This window comes from Chiloscyllium plagiosum, chromosome 21 (assembly GCF_004010195.1).
Source record: "Chiloscyllium plagiosum isolate BGI_BamShark_2017 chromosome 21, ASM401019v2, whole genome shotgun sequence".
Taxonomy (NCBI): Eukaryota; Metazoa; Chordata; class Chondrichthyes; order Orectolobiformes; family Hemiscylliidae; genus Chiloscyllium; species Chiloscyllium plagiosum.
This window is the reverse complement of record NC_057730.1, coordinates 11,088,149-11,105,622: the sequence shown is the minus strand read 5'-3', so window position 1 is coordinate 11,105,622 and position 17,474 is coordinate 11,088,149. Positions and strand designations below refer to the sequence as shown.

The 17,474-nt window shown below is 40.8% G+C and overlaps 1 protein-coding gene across 4 annotated transcripts in view; it reads left to right on the top strand.

Annotated features, from left to right (window-relative positions):
• The window catches only part of cacna1ha (calcium channel, voltage-dependent, T type, alpha 1H subunit a), a 294,694-nt gene that overhangs the window by 12,371 nt on the left and 264,849 nt on the right, over positions 1–17,474 (top strand). For all 4 annotated transcript variants that reach the window (XM_043711241.1, XM_043711238.1, XM_043711240.1 and 1 more), the window contains exon 4: positions 5,665–5,824. In XM_043711241.1, the coding sequence (XP_043567176.1) occupies positions 5,665–5,824 (160 nt within the window). The remainder of the gene's footprint in view (positions 1–5,664; positions 5,825–17,474) is intronic.

The following is a 17,474-nucleotide window of genomic DNA, read 5'->3' as shown; positions in this document are numbered from 1 at the left end:
CATGACCAGCTATCCTTAGTAGCCACACATGCAGATGACAAGCAACATGAATTTGGCTGGGACAACACTACCATTATAGGGCAAGCCAACAAAGAACAGCCAGGGAATTCCTAGAAGCATGGCACTCATCCACAAACTCCATCAACAAACACATAGACCTGGACCCAATATACCGGCCACTACAGCGGACAGCTGAAACTGACAACCGGAAGCGGCAGGGACAGGCCACTATAAATGCCGGAGGAAACACCACAGAAGCGCTTCACAGGAGGCTCCCAAGCACTGAGGATGTCACCTAGACAGGGGACGAAACGTTTGCAACAAAAACTTCCAGCTCGGCGAACAGAACCACAGCAACGAGCACCCAAGCTACAAATCTTCTCACAAAGTTTATTTGTGTATTTGTGGTTGGTTTGGTTGAGTCTTTTTAACTCTTGTTTCTACTTTTCAGTTTCATGTTATAGAGTCATAGAGTCATGCAGCACAGAAACAGACCCTTCCGTCCAACTCATCCACGCCAATCAGACAACCAAATCTTACCTAGTCTTATTTGCCAGCACTTGGCCCATATCCTTCTAAATCCTTCATAAACCCTACCCACCTCCATCATTTTCTGTGGTAGCTTTTTTCCACACACTTACCACCCTCTGCTTGAAAAAGTTAACACTCAGGATTTCTTAAATGTACCATATTGTGCTAATTTCAACTGAAAGGATCAAACACTTATTGAAGGGCAAGAGATGGATTAATGTTTTATGAGGACAGAAGATTTGAGTTCACCCCCTTTTGTAAAAAGTATGTGTTAACATCTCCACTTCTTTGGGGGTGATTCTTGACTTTACCCATCCCAAAATTAACACCCACAAGTCAACTACAACTGGGTGTTTAGTACAACATTGCTGCAATGAAAGCTGTGCCAAAACAATGATTCATACTGTTATCTGAACACACAGACTTTATCAGGAGTCATGATTGTGGGATGGATATTATTAATTCTGATTAAGATTCTTACCTTGAGCAGGTCTTTGAGAACTTTTCACATGTTTTCCAGTTTAATAACATCCTTCCTATTTATTTCTGTCACCTTGCCACTGTTAAAGCAAAGAGTTTTCAAGCTTTTTCCTCAGGGTCACTGTTGACTTGGTCTGTAAAATAAAACTGCATGCATTGTTTGAATATTGTTTGTATTTCATTAAAATATCACTGGATGCCCATTCCATGATAAGTGGTTAGCAATGCTGCCTCACAGCGCCAGAGACCTGGGTTCAATTCCCGCCTTAGGCGACTGACTGTGTGGAGTTTGTGTGGGTTTCCTCCGGGTGCTCCAGTTTCCTCCCACAGTCCAAAAATGTGCAGGTTAGGTGAATTGGCCATGCTAAATTGCCCGTAGTATTAGGTGAAGGGGTAAATGTAGGGGATGGGTCTGGGTGGGTTGCACTTCGGCGGGTCGGTGTGGACTTGTTGGGCCAAAGAGTCTGTTTCCGCACTGTAAGTAATCTAAATCTAAATTTCTGTTATCCACGATATAACCATGAAATCCTGACTTTGTGTCAATGTAAATTAAACTATGGTAGGTGACAGGGGATGGTGGTAGTGGGTTGTTGTTCAGATCGAAGGCCTATGACGAATCGTGTGCCACAAGGTTTGGTCCTGAGTCCACTGTTACTCATCATTTATATAATTGAGACACAGTTAGTTGCAGATGACACCGAAATTGATGGTATAATGGACAGTGAAGATTATTTAAGAGTAAAACGGGATATTGATAACTGGACCAGTGGGCCAAGGAATGGCAGTTGGATTTTAATGTAGATAAATGCAAGGTATTGTATTTTGTTACAAAACACTAGGGAATAGTAGGTGCATTGGGGAGTGTTTTGGAACAAAGAGACTTGGGGGTGCAGGTACATAATTCATTGAAAGTGGCATCACAGTAGACAGGGTGGTGAAGAAGACGTGCTTGTCTTCATTGTTCAGAGAATTGAGTACAGGAGTTGGGACGTCATGTTACATTTGTATAAGACATTGGTAAAGCTACTTTTGCAGTACTGTGTGCAATTCTGGTTGCCCTGCTATAGGAAGGATGTTATTAAACTGGAAAGAATACAAAAAATATTTACAGGCATGTTATTGAGACGGGAAGATTTGACTATTAAGGATATGCTGAAACATTTTGCCCTGGAGTGAAGGAGGCTAAGAGGTGACCTTATAGATGTTTGTAAAATCGTAAGTGGCATAGATAAGATGAATAGCCAAGGTCTTTTCCCCAGGGTAGGGGAGTCCAAAGCTAGAGGGCATTTATTTAAGGTGAGAGGGGAAAAATCTAAAAGGAATCTGAGGGACAACATTTTCATACAGAGAGTGGTGCATATATGGAATGTGCTGCCAGAGGAAGTTGTACAGGCAAGAACAGTTACAATATTTAAAAGACATTTGGACAGGTATATGGTGAGGAAAGGTTTAAGGGGATGTGGGTCAAATGCAGGCAAGTGGGATTAGTTCAGTTTAGGAAACCTAGTCAGCATGGATGTGTTGGGCCAAAATGTCTGTTTCATGCTTTATGACTGTATGACTCCTTCCTTACAAGCAAAGACTTTGTAGCTGCTAATGTGAGAGGCTGTGACTTAATATCAACTTTCAGTAATAGAACATTGAGGCATTACAGCTTTCTGTACTGTATTCAATGGCCTTTGTGTTCCATCTCAAGTGCAATTCAGGTATTCTTCTTATTTAAATTTTTAGTTAAGGCAATCTTAGAAAGTTATTTTGTTTTGGAAGCATTTACCTTCTAATGAAAAAAAAATGAACTCTGTTTTCTCGGCAATTATTGCTCTATCTACATATCTGTGCAGAAACTGATGATGCTTCCTCTGGGTGAAAAGCTCTCTCTTTGTTCAAATTCTCTGTTGTCTAAAGGTGTTGTCCAGTTGGTGTTCATTTAGTTTTCCAAATATCCACTACTAAAATATTGAAGCCTTTTATAAATGGCTATAAAAATATTCATAGTGTGAGATTGCCTCCGACAGAATGTTTAATCTGATGCAGCAATGCTTGTGTTATCTTCCACATCATGACAAATTGGGCACGAATGTTGTGGTACTGCATGTTTGACAACTAACTATTTTGGAGAAAGTGAGGACTGCAGGTGCTGGAGATCAGAGTCGAAGAGATGAAGGGCTCATACTTGAAATGTCGATGCTCCTGCTCCTCAGGTGTTGTCTGACTGCTGTGCTTTTCCAGCAAATATTTTGTACAAACATTGTATCCCTCTTGTTCAAGTGTCTTGGTGAATATTAACCTGCTAAATTACAATGCTTGCTTCCTCTGCAGAGTTTACACATTCTCCCTATGTCTGTGTCGGTTTCCACTATGTGCCTCAGTTTCTTTGCACAGTACAAAGATGTGCACGTCAGGTGCATTTGCCACGCTAAACTGTCCTGTAGGAGCCAGAGATATGTAGGCTTGGTGGATTAGCTGTGCTACATATAAGATTATGGAGATAGGGTGGGTATGGGTATTGGAAGGTCAGTACAGCTTCATTGGGCTGAATGGCCTTTTTCTGCAGAGGGATTCTATTATTCTAAAATGTCATGCTTCAAGTTACCCTCATGTAAGATGGAGTTTGAAACCTTTTGAGACCGCAGATCACTTAATATGTTATAGTTATAATGTCATGAGTATGTCTTTGAAAGGCATAATTATGTACTGACCATGAAGACAATGTTTAGTTCTATTTTCATTGCAGCATTCAAAGATTTTCTTTCCTTTCAAGAATCTTCACTGCATAATGCTATCGATCTGTCTCCATAAGTTGTCAGCTCATTTTAAATGAATAGATGACATTACATTATTGTATCAGATTTCTCTTCAAAAGTGTGTTGAGGATATCTGTGTAATAGTCTGGAAGGATGATTTATTTTATCATAAATAGAAAGGTGGCTTTTGTATTCTTACTCAGAACTTCATAGCACGAACTTAAGGCCCTTTTTTCCTTGTGTCTTTCGTACTGAATTTTTACTGAATAAGATCAAATGTGCCAACTTTTTCCTTGTATAAACATCAGGTCAGATTGAGGGCAGTCTAGATGGTTGAAATTTATCATTTAAAAGCAGATAAAAGTAATATTGTTAGCATTTCTGTCCATGGCCTTTCAGATATTCCAGCACATTATTGAAATAAATCATTTATAAATAGAGAGAATCAGAACATTTTGTTTGTCTCTGCTTTATTTTGACTTTAAAAAGACAGCACCTCTTTATTGTTTGATTTTTTCAAGCTGTAGATCAGAATGGTCAAAGGCATGTTTACTTTCACATTCTTGATTTATTTAAGAGTATAAAGTGGTTATGACATTCCTTTCAATTCAGGATTTAATTCCAACCTATTTATTTGTAATAATAACTTTTTTTCTGACTATTAAATCGCCCTAGTGAAATTTAACTTTGGTTATTTGAATAGGGTTGTGAATATTGAAGAGTTAACTTAATATACAGTTACTGAGGTGCAATAAACCCTAAGATGTTACCTAAGTTAACTGTTTCTTCTGCTGAAAATTATTTGTTGTTCATCCTTCACCCCAAACTACTAGAATCATACAATTTGTACAGTGCAGAAAGAGGCCATTCAGCTCATCGGGTCTGCAACCTCAAGCTAAGTAACCCAGGTAATTTAGTAAACAATTTCAGCTGCTATGACATCACAGGTGGTTTGACTTCACCTGCCAACACCTAAAAAATCCTGTCACATAAAAATGAGGACAACTTATATTTAATGTAATTAACAAATCCAAAGGCCCTTCATAGAAAGTTCTTAAAAACATTTGCCTCCAAGCCACATAATCTCGACAAATGGCCAAAAGCTTGGCAAAAATGTAAATTTTAAGAACATCTTAAGGAAACAGAGGTACAGGTATTGATGGAGGAAAGTCCAGAGCTAAGCATCTTCGTAGCTGAAAGCATAGAAGCTAATAGTGGAACAATAGAAATCCTGAATATTTTAAGAGGCTTATTATCATTTTGTTGGAGAGCTCATAATTAGACAGGGGTGAGACTATGGAGGGATGTGAAAGCAACCGTGGAAACTTTAAAATCAAATTGTTGCTTAACCAGGAGCGGGTGTATGCAAGCAAGTATAGATGAATGGAACTTGTGTGAGTTCGGATCCAGATTTTAAATGCTATCTTGTTTTATGGAGGAGAATTGTCTTTGCCACATCTTAACCAGTGTGGGGTTGTGATCAATCTGTGCTATCTATTGTCAGCTGAGCTGCAGATATCCTTGTGGACTGAGTTTGTATACTTTGAAAATGTTCTTAAATTTCACGAAGTTCTGCAAGGCAACACAAATGTACTATAGGAAGAGGATTACTGTGTTGATTATTATGCCATCAGTTAATGATCATATCTGATATTGATTTTTCATTTCAGTAGAAGACAAAAGATTGATTGTCATTTAACTTGTTATTCTAATGCATCATTGTTCCTTTAAAATGCAATCATATTGTAGTAGACTGGATTTTATAGAAACGCATATCATTATATTTTTGAAGAACAAGGCTTAATTCGACATTTTCTATTGAACCAGAAGGAAACGGCTGTTGAATTAGTTATTTTGAATTGAAAGAAAATGTACTCTAATTGTGTATTTGCATTTCTGTATTTTTCAGGTATGAGAATACTAGTGACTTTACTACTAGATACTCTGCCTATGTTAGGCAATGTCCTTCTCCTTTGTTTTTTTGTCTTCTTTATATTTGGAATTGTTGGCGTGCAGCTGTGGGCTGGGCTGCTAAGGAACAGATGTTTTTTCGAAGACAGTTTTGCAATGTAAGTACACCATTTACAATCATTAAGCCACATGAAGGTTTTTTCTGTGATGTAGATTTTTCCTGAAAGATTTGAATTTCTTACATAGACTGAATAGTATTAGACCAGTCCAATACAGTTTTCATAAAATTGTTCTTCACTACCCTCACTAAAACTCTACATGTCAGATTTCTAGATCAGAAAATCCAAGATCTTTCCTTTAAAGTAAGTGAGAGCTTCACCTGTTGTGGTTCTGTAATTTCTTAACGTTAGCCAAAAATCATTTGCTATTTCTAAGTAAAATTCACAGTGGGAAAATGTGCTTGACAGACAGGTGATTTGCATTTCTGAAATATAAGATTTCTGGGTTATGTGAAGATTTGGATTGAATAGAAATCTTTACCCTCCATGTAAGCCCATGATGAACTTGAACTTGACAGCAATGTTAATGTGAACATTATCTTCTCAGTTGAAACTAATAACTTTACATGGCCAATGCAACTAAAGCAAATCTTATGAATCAGCTTGGTAGCTCACTCAGCCTATATGAAATCATTCTCAATTGTAAAGTCTTTCAGAACTCTGTCTTCCTCACAAGGAATTTCAGCTCCTGATCTACAGCTGATAATAGTACTCTGACATTAGGGCACAAGTTTTGTCAAAAATGGCACACACTGCTGAACTTTCTCAACTTGCCCTGATTGGTATATGTTACCTTCAAATAAGAAGAAATCACTGCAGCAAATATTTACTTTTTCTCAGCTACTGGATCCTGCCATTGTCATCCTCAGGTGCCTGGAATGAACCAGTAGACTTTTATCAACTTCTACTGAGCTCAGGTGACTCTATCTCATTTGTCTTGTTTCAAACAAAAGGATACAGAAGCATAGGGACCTGAGTGTATATGTTCTCAGATTATTGAAGTGACAGGATGGGCAGAGAGAGAGCAGTATGTAAAGTACACAGTAGCCTCAGCTTTATCAATAGACATATCGAGTAAATGAATAAGGAGGTGATGTTGAACTTGTACAAGACCTCAGCTGGAATATGGTGTGCCATTCTGAGCACCGCATTATAGGAAGGAAATGGATCTGAGTGAACTGGATAGAGTAGATAGGGAGAACTGTTCTTGCTCATGATAAGACTAAGAACAAGAGGGCATAGATTTAAAGTGATCTGCTAAAGAAGCAAGGATTAAGCAAGTAAAATGTTTCCATTCAGCAAGTAGTCAGGTATAGAATGCAACAAAAGGTCTTTTGTTGATTATTTGGATAAAATGTGCAAAAGTATGATGAAAAAGGAGGAGATTGGCTCTAGGTAAAGATGCTCATTTAACAAGCCAGTGCAGGCATGATGGGCCAAATGGTCTCCTTTTGTGCGTGACATTCCTGTGATTCTGAGAAGTTTTGAATTTCAATCTCGGTATCACCTTGGAATGAAGTTTACATGATAAAGTGGATCAGGAACAGAAGCTGAGTGTCCCATCCATGCTGTACAATCAAGCATTGAATGGCCAATTTTGAGACATTAGGTGAAAAGCAAAGGGATGCTTTGCTCCCAATCATTACTGAAGGCAAAGACACCATTTGGCAGAGGGGTACTGCTGCAAATGTCTGTCAAAACTTGAATTGTATAAGCCTACTCTCAATCTATCTTTATTAGTATTGCCAAAGCTGTTTGTACCTTCAATCATGGTCCCAGAGTCAAGTCTTTTCTTGCATTTTGTCTTGTGCCGCGTTATTATAGCTGGGATAAGATACTTCCAAACTTACTTTCATTCAATGCTCAAAAAATGCAGCAGGCGATAAAGAAAATTGCAGAGGATGGGGTTGTTAATACATTTAATAGCTTGTCAACTAGTAAGTTCAAAATGGCAAATGGGCTGAAAATTGTTTGTCCAGCTTGCCTTCTATAATTTGACCAGCTGGCACAATGAGGTACTGATAATATGACACCATCATGTAGAATATTTTGTCAGTGATGTTTCAGGGGTAGAGAGGCGGTGCATAAAATCCAGCACCTCAGCAGTTGGGAGGGTTAATTTCTTTTCTTTTTTCTTCTATTTGTTTTTCCTTTTCAATGAGAGTCTGTCTGAAACAAATAGAAGTTTTGTCTTACCATAGATTCCATCATAACACTGAAAAACTTAAATTTCTTACATTTTCAACCCTGAGCTGAAATGCCTACAAATGTTGCTGTAAGCTTTGGAGACATTGAAACATGTCCAGCCTACATAAAATGTCAGCTGCAAGTGAGATGGCAACATCTAATCTTTTTCACTAGGGCTATTCAGGTTATTGAAGCAGGACACAAGCCATTGAATAATGGTTTTGATTTTACAGTGGTAATGATGGTGTAACTGTCAACATTCTCTTTCCTTACTTAAATTGACAGCCATGTTTGGTGTTGCTGCATATGTGTCATAGTTAGAAATCCCAAAATTTGTTGTCAGTGATTCTATACTTCTCATGATGATACATCATTGAGGGTCTAGACACCTGAATATTGTAAGTAACACATCTTGTCAATTCATTTGAGTTTACACTGTTGCGCTATTAGTTTCACTGTAAAAACCCTTGGGGGAGAAAATGGAATGTTTGTTGAATGACTCCAGATTTTAGCTGTATAATGATTTCACAATTATTTTTCAGCAGCTTCCTGGCCCTGAAAGTTTATATTCTTGAATGACAAATTTCTTTATAGTGGTTAAATATGTCCACATTTTTAAGATACTTACTTCTAAAGTTTCTTTATCTTTATTCTAGCTTCTATCTTTATTAAATCATTACCACTTATTTTATCTTGGAAAATTTAAATTAGAAACAAAGAACATTGAATGTTTTCACCTTTCAGGCTTTCTGTGTACAAATATTTAGCCTACTTGTTGGCTTACCTGCTACCAAGAGATCCTCCTGAGTTGATGCTACCAGGAAAGGATAAGTTGAAACCCACACTAGTCATTTGATCTTTTGAGCAGATTTCTTTGAAATTAGCAGTGAGCAACCTTTCTTCTCTGCTGACTGCAAAATATAAGCTTATATATTTTCTCAAACAAACCACTTGCTCTAAAATTCTTTAATGATCATATTGAGGTTGTAGCTCCCTAATACAATACTCTCTTGTCTGGCAACCTTGTGGTCTGGTACCCTCAACCACTGGTTTTTCCTATAGTGGCATTTAATGGCTTTGCATCGATTTTTATTTATATTGCTTTTTGTTATACTTTGTCTAGTTGAAATGCTGTAATTCCTGTAACTGGAGTCCAATCGAAAACTAAATCATCTGTTAGGCATGTGACTGATACAAATTAATGTGAGGTCTTTCTTTTAAAGTTCTGGTGCATTGAACATACTTGATTTCTGGGCATGGCTTAGTCCTGACACTGCCACATTAGGGAGGAACAAACTGTTGCTTTATGTTGCTTCAGTTGTTTCTCTGTCATTCACTTCATCTTTGATTATAAGACTTAAAGTCAATTATAATCAGAAACTGAGCTTAAGATGCAATCCACATTGGTTGCCATACGGGCTTCTTTTCTTCTCCAAAAAGAATAAAGTTAATAACAAAAATCATACCTTATTAAAGTACTGAAGTCTGTTAACGCTGAGTTCACAAAGTGCCATTGCAAGATTAAGTAAATATAAAAAACAAAATAACCATACAATCTAATAAATGTAGATCTATTAAATACTTTAAGTTACAATATTATAGCAACTTAAATGCAACTGTGTCCTTAAATAAAAGCTTTATATCTCAAAGTATTTTCACATTTGTTAGCTTTTACATTAGCTTGGGCCATAAAAACAGCCAGTAAATCATAAACTACTCACTTTACTTCTAACCTGGACCGTATAGCTATTCTTCCTTACAGAAAATGTTTTATAACTAGCCACAATCAAATAGAATATGACTTAATTTCTCACTTCTGGATTAGTGGTGCTGGAAAAGCACAGCAGTTCAGGCAGCATCCAAGGAGCTTCGAAATCGATGTTTCGGGCAAAAGTCCTTCATCAGAAATAAAGGCAGTGAGCCTGAAGCGTGGAGAGATAAGCTAGAGGAGGGTGGGGGTGGGGAAAAGTAGCATAGAGTACAATAGGTGAGTGGGGGAGGGGATGAAGGTGATAGGTCAGGGAGGAGAGGGTGGAGTGGATAGGTGGAAAAGGAGATAGGCAGGTAGGACAAGTCCGGACAAGTCATGGGGACAGTGCTGAGCTGGAAGTTTGGAACTAGGGTGAGGTGGGGGAAGGGGAAATGAGGAAACTGTTGAAGTCCACATTGATGCCCTGGGGTTGAAGTATTCCGAGGCGGAAGATGAGGCATTCTTCCTCCAGGCATCTGGTGGTGAGGGAACGGCGGTGAAGGAGGCCCAGGACCTCCATATAGCGTACTGAGGCTATGAGATTTTGGACTGTTTCATTAACAGGCAGACCTGACCACTACAACTTTCCCCTGGTACATCGCTCAGCTTCCCCCCCCCCACAGGATCCAAAACGGCATACTTATTATTGAGGGGAACGGCCACAGGGGATCCCTGCACTTCCTGTTGCCTTTTGAGGTTGTGCTATAGAGTACTGAGATTATGAGATTTTGGGCTGTTCCATTAACAGGCAGATCTGAGTTACTTGTTTATTGTTGGAGTATTGTTGCTTTTCTTCTGAATCATAGTGACAAGATATGGGTAAGGCAAGGACAGAGAGGCAGACTATTGCAGCCCTCCTGTGATTCAGTTGCATGGCCTCAAGATTGGTATGTACACTTCCTGCTCACACTGCTGCGCTACTGAGTAAACAAGGACCTAGGTGACTGCTGTCCGCAGGGTGTGAACATCTGCTGCCCAGCTGGTCCCAGCTAAATTGTGGATTAAATTGATTAAATTGAGTCTGGTCTTTATCTTGGCTTGAGTTTTCTTCAGATGTTGACGGTTTGATAAACTACAATCCAGAACCACTCCAAGGTAATTTGGAAAATTGCGTGTTCAGTTGTGTAGTAGGGAGCACACAAGGAGTTCTTTGCTTGTTGGGAGTTCAAATGCAATGCAGAGACAAGTGTTTTCTAAAGATTTGGACAAAGCTGCCACGGTTTATATTTGACCAAAAGTCTTCTGAAAGCATATGTTCTGCTAGGGAAGATCAACTGCTCTACGTAGCCAACAAAGAGACAGGCATAGCTGGGGCCCATACGTGTACCCATAGCTACCCCTTTGGTCTGGAGGAAGTGGGAGGATTCAAAGGAGAAATTGTTAAGGGTGAGGACCATTTCGGCCAAACGAATGAGAGTGTCGGTGGAAGGGTACTGTTGGGGACGTCTGGAGAGGAAAAAACGGAGGGCTTGGAGGCATTTCTCACTTGTTTGATTAGGTCGAAATTATTTTAAAAAATAGTTCAATCATACTTTCTACTGAATAGGGAAGTCTGGTAACAACCCTTGTGTTTGCAGAGTTGGCTTTGCCATCTGGAGTAGAATCTTGGGTGTCATAACTCCCAAATTGTATAACAAAAGTCTCATGAGACTTCATCTACAGTTCAGCCATTATCAATATGCTGCCATCATCAGCATTTATCCCCAGATTTTTGACTCTGATGAAGATGTTAAGGAAAAATTCTGTTCTGACTTAAAATCCTCACTGTCATCCTCGAAGAAGAAATGGTTATTATACATGGAAATTTAAATGCTCGGGTTGTCTGTGATTCTGAAGTCTGGAGAGGAATTATTGGGAAAAAGTTGTCTGGAAAAGCCAACGCCATCTGTATCCTTTCGCTGAAAGAAAATATACTCTGTGTGGCCTCAAAATAACAAATATACTAAAGGCCAGAAGGACAAGTATACAGGCATCCTGGATCAAACCTTTGGCACTTCCTTAGTTCAGAGATTTAAGTGCTGTTTGTGTCACTCAATAAATGCAGGGCACAGGTGCCTGCTGAAAAGATCATTGCCTTATTCATTTGATGATGAGCATTCACCCAGTACAAAGGCATATGGGAACAATAGTGTTTGATACCAAATTCTTGTACTGCAGCAAGACTGGGACTGTGTATATGTGACACATAAGAGTGCCTGAAAAGTTGTATCAGCACTGTCTCCGCTGCATCCTCCAGATTTAATGGGAGGAGCACTGACCAAATACTCCTGTCATTTTTGAATCCAGTTCCACACATATTCAGGCAAAACTCCATTCAGTTTCATTTCAGTTCAATTTCAATGGACTGGACACTGGTCAAATGGCTGAAAACTAATTCCCAAGCCAGATTTTGTTTTCTCAATTCTCAAATGAACAATATTTCAATCAAAGGCAAAGAAAATGCTTCAGAAACACACTGAAGCTCCCCTAAAAGTCTAGCGGCTATAACATTAATGACTGAGAGGAGCTTGTTACCAGTCATTGAAACACATTTTGAGTCCAAATACCTTAATAATGAGACAGAGCGGTGACAAAGGAAGAAAGGAACAAGTCCTGAACTTTGGATTCCACTTCCTCCTGGGTTATCGTGCCCCACGTCTCCAAAGATCTGTGGGTTGAGAATTGCCCTGTCTATCACATGAAGATTCAAGACAGAAACCCGGGAACTTCAGTAGGCAGCATTTTTGAATCAAGCAACAGTGCAGAATTAAAAGTGATGGGGCTATTAAGGTGAATAGCTGCATTAAAATTTATCAGCAGATAATGATATATCAACACCAAAACTCTGACTGTCAGTACGAAATAGTGATGGTTCCATATTTGAAAAAACTTTGTCTACATGAGAGTCTCAGTATCACAGTTCATATTTTGGTCTTAAGCTTTAAGTTACCTGATTTACCCAAGTAAAATTTGAGACTAAATGTCGGGGCAAAAGGTTGGGATCAACTTATTGAATGATAATTTTGGAGTGTGCATGACCAAAATGGTGCTACATCGAAATGGCACCTATCGATCCCCCTAGATTTACTTCTTGCAACTCCTTTCCCTTGCTTCCTCACTTTTCCTCTCCCATTCCTCCCTTGAGCTGTTACTCGTAGCAAGATTTCAGAAGAGAAAGGAGCAAGCCAGTCAGTCAAGGGAGAGGTGATGAGCATGCGAATCATGTAGGGGAGCGACGAGTGTGATAAATGGACAGGGAAGCCATGAGCTCGACTGTCAAGTAGGTAAGTGGCAAACGTGAGAGAGTCCACATTACGGAATGACGAGCCAGTGTTGGGTTGAAAGAATTAGGATGTATTTGGCAATGTATCATAGAACATAGAACATTACAGCGCAGTTCAGGCCCTTTGGCCCTCGATGTTGCGCCGACCTGTCATTACCAATTGTGAAGCTCATCAAACCTACACTATTCCATGTACATCCATATGCTTGTCCAATGACGACTTAAATGTACTTAGAGTTAGCGAATCTACTACCGTTGCAGGCAAAGCATTCCATACCCTTACTACTCTCTGAGTAAAGAAACTACCTCTGACATCTGTCCTATATCTATCACCCCTCAATTAAAAGCTATGCTCCCTTGTGCTCGCCGTCACCATTCTTGGAAAAAGGCTCTCCCTGTCCACTCTATCTAACCCTCTGATTATCTTATATGTCTCTATTAATCACCTCTCAACCTTCTTCTCTCTAACGAAAGCAGCCTCAAGTCCCTCAGCCTTTCCTCGTAAGACCTTCTCTCCATACCAGGCAATATCCTAGTTAATCTCCTATGCACACTTTCCAAAGCTTCCACATCCTTCTTATAATGCGGTAACCAGAACTGTACACAATACTCCAAGTGCGGCCGCACTAGAGTTTGTACAGCTGTAGCATAACCTCATGGTTCCGGAACTCAATCCCTCTATTAATAAAAGCTAAAACACTGTACGCCTTCTTAACAACCCTGTCAACCTGGGTGGCAACTTTCAAGGATCTGTGTACGTGGACACCGAGATCTCTCTGCACATCTACACTACCAAGAGTCTTACCATTAGCCCAGTACTTTGCATTCTGGTTACTCCGAGCAAAGTGAATCATCTCACACTTGTCCGCATTAAACTCCATTTGCCACCTCTCAGCCCAGCTCTGCAGCTTATCTATGTGTCTCTGTAACCTACAACATCCTTCGTCACTATCCACAACTCCACCGACCTTAGTGTTGCCTGTAAATTTACTAACCCACTCTTCTACGCCCTCATCCCGTTCGTTTATAAAAATGACGAACAGCAGTGGACCCAACACCGACCCTTGTGCTACAGCACTGGTAACTGGACTCCAGCATGAACATTTCCCATCAATCACCACCCTCTGTCTTCTTTCAGCAAGCCAATTACTGATCCAAACTGCTATATCTCCCACAATCAGATTCCTCCGCATTTTGTACAATAGCCTACTGTGGGGAACGTTATCGAGCGCCTTGCTGAAATCCATATACACCACATCAACCGGTTTACTCTCATCTACCTGTTTGGTCACCTTCTCAAAGAACTCAATAAGGTTTGTGAGGCACGACCTACCCTTCACAAAACCGTGCTGACTATCCCTAATCAAATTATTCTTTTCTAGATGATTATAAATCCTATCTCTTATAACCTTTTCCAACACTTTACCAACAAAGGCTCACTGGTCTATAATTACCTGGGTTGTCTCTACTCCCCTTCTTGAACAGGGGAACCTCCAGTCTTCTGGCACTATTCCTGTAGACAATGACGATTTAAAGATCAATGCCAAAGGCTTGGCAATCTCCTCCCTGGTTTCCTAGAAGATCCTAGGATAAATCCCATCCAGCCCAGGGGACTTATCTATTTTCACACTGTGCAGGATTTCTACTACCTCTTCCTTGTGAACGTCAGTCACACCTAGTCTAGTAGCCTGTATCTCAGTAACCTCCTCGACAACACTTGTTTTCTAGAGTGAATACTATTGAAAAATATTCATTCAGTGCTTCCCCTATCTCCTCTGACTCCACACACAACTCCCCACTACTATTCAAAGTTTGTGAGAAGATTTGTAGCTTGGTTGCTCGTTGCTGTGGTTCTGTTCGCCGAGCTGGGAATTTGTGTTGCAGACGTTTCGTCCCCTGTCTAGGTGACATCCTCAGTGCTTGGGAGCCTCCTGTGAAACGTCTGCAGCACAAATTCCCAGCTCGGCGAACATTCCCACTACTGCACTACACAAGGTGTAGTCCAGGTAGCTGTGGGAGTCGGTTGGTTTGTAGTAGATGTCCCGGTAGCTGTGGGAGTCGTGGAACTGTGGGAGACTACACCTCCTCCCATCCTGCCCCCTGTAAAAACGCCATCCCATTCTCCCAATTCCTTCGTCTCCGCTGCATCTGCTCCCAGGAGGACCAGTTCAAAATACGTACAACACAGATGGCCTCCTTCTTCAATCTCATCCTAACATAAGCCTTCTTCTTCCTCTTGGCCAGAGTTTCCACTTCATAAACCACGGCTCCTGCGCTGTACAGCTTTCTCCCTGCCTGATAGGTACATACTTATCTAGGATACATAGTAGCTTTTCCTTGAATAAGCTCCACATTTCTAATGTGCCTATCCCCTGCAGTTTCCTTCCCAATCCTATGCCTCCTAAATCTTGCCTATTCGCATCGTAATTGCCTTTCCCCGAGCTGCGACTCTTGCCTAGTGGTATACACCCATCCCTTTCTATCACTAAAGTAAACATAACAGAATTGTGATTGCTATCACCAAAGTGCTCACCTACTTCCAAGTCTATCACCTGGCCGGGCTCATTACCCAGTACCAAATCTAATGTGGCTTCGCCCCTTGTTAGCCTGTCTACATACTGTGTCAGAAAGCCCTCCTGCACACACACTGGACAAAAACTGACCCACCTACAGTACTCATACTATAGTGTTCCCAGTCAATATTTGGAAAGTTGAAGTCCCCTATGACAACTACCCTGTCTCTCTCACTCCTATTGAGAATCATCTTTGCTATCCTTTCTTCTAAATCTCTGGAACTATTCGGAGGCCGATAGAAAACTCCCAACAGGGTGACCTCTCCTTTCCTGTTTCTAACTTCAATCCATACTACCTCAGTTGACGAGTCCCCAAACATTATTTCTGCAACTGTAATACTGTCCTTGACCAACAATGCCACACCTCCCTCTCTTTTAGCATCTTCTCTGTTCTTACTGAAACATCTAAATCCTGGAACCTGCAACAACCATTCCTGTCCCTGCTCTAACCATGTCTCCGAAATGGCTACAACATCAAAGTCCCAGGTACCAACCCATGCTGCAAGTTCACCCACCTTATTCTGGATGCTCCTAGTGTTGAAGTAGACACACTTCAAACCAACTTCTTGCTTGCCGGTGCCATTTTGCGTCCCTGAAACTTGATTTTGGACCTCCCTACACTCAACCTTTGCATGTAGTATTCCAAAATTGGCCTAACCAATGTTTCAGGAGAAAGTGAGGTCTGCAGATGCTGGAGATCAAAGTTGAAACTTTATTGCTGGAAAAGCACAGCAGGTCAGGCAGCATCCAGGGAACAGGAGTTCCTGAAGAAGGGCCTGTGCCCGAAACGTCGAATCTCCTGTTCCCTGGATGCTGCCTGACCTGCTGTGCTGTTCCAGCAATAAAGTTTCAACTAACCAATGTTTCGTAGAGCTGCAACATGACCTCCCAATTCCTATATTTAGTGCACTGACCAATGAAGGCAAGCATATCAAATGCATCCCCACCCTACTTACCTGTGACTCCACTTTTAAGGAACTATGAACCTGCACTCATAGAACATAGAACAATTCAGCACAGAACAGGCCCTTCGGCCCATGATGTTGTGCCGAACATTTGTCCTAGCTTAAGCACCTATCCATGTACCTATCCAATTGCCGCTTAAAGGTCACCAATGATTCTGACTCTGCCACTCCCACAGGCAGCGCATTCCGTGCCCCCACCACTCTCTGGGTAAAGAACCTACCCCTTCACCTTCCACCCTTCACCTTAAGTTTATGTCCCCTTGTAACACTCTGTTGTACCTGGGGAAAAGGTCTCTGTTTACTCTATCTATTCCCCTGATCATCTTATAAACCTCTATCAAGTCACCCCTCATCCTTCGCCGTTCCAATGAGAAAAGGCCTAGCACTCTCAACCTATCCTCGTACGACCTATTCTCCATTCCAGGCAACATCCTGGTAAATCTCCTCTGCACCCTCTCCAAAGCTTCCACATCTTTCCTAAAATGAGGCGACCAGAACTGCACACAGTACTCCAAATGTGGCCTTACCAAGGTCCTATACAGCTGCAACATCACCTCACAACTCTTGAATTCAATCCCTCTGCTAATGAACGCTAATACACCATCGGACTTCTTACAAGCTCTATCCACCTGAGTGGCAACTTTCAAAGATCTATGAACATAGACGCCAAGATTCCTCTGCTCCTTCACCTTACTAAGAACCCTACCGTTAACCCTGTATTCCGCATTCTTATTTGTCCTTCCAAAATGGACAACCTCACACTTGACAGGGTTGAACTCCATCTGCCACTCCTCAGCCCAGCTCTGCATCATATCTAAGTCCCCTTTGTAGCCGACAACAGCCCTCCTCACTTTCCACAACTCCACCAATCTTCGTATCATCTGCAAATTTACTGACCCACCCCTCAACTCCCTCTTCCAAGTCATTAATAAAAATTACAAACAGCAGAACTGATCCCTGCGGAACTCCACTTGTAACTGGGCTCCAGGCTGAATATTTACCAACTACCACC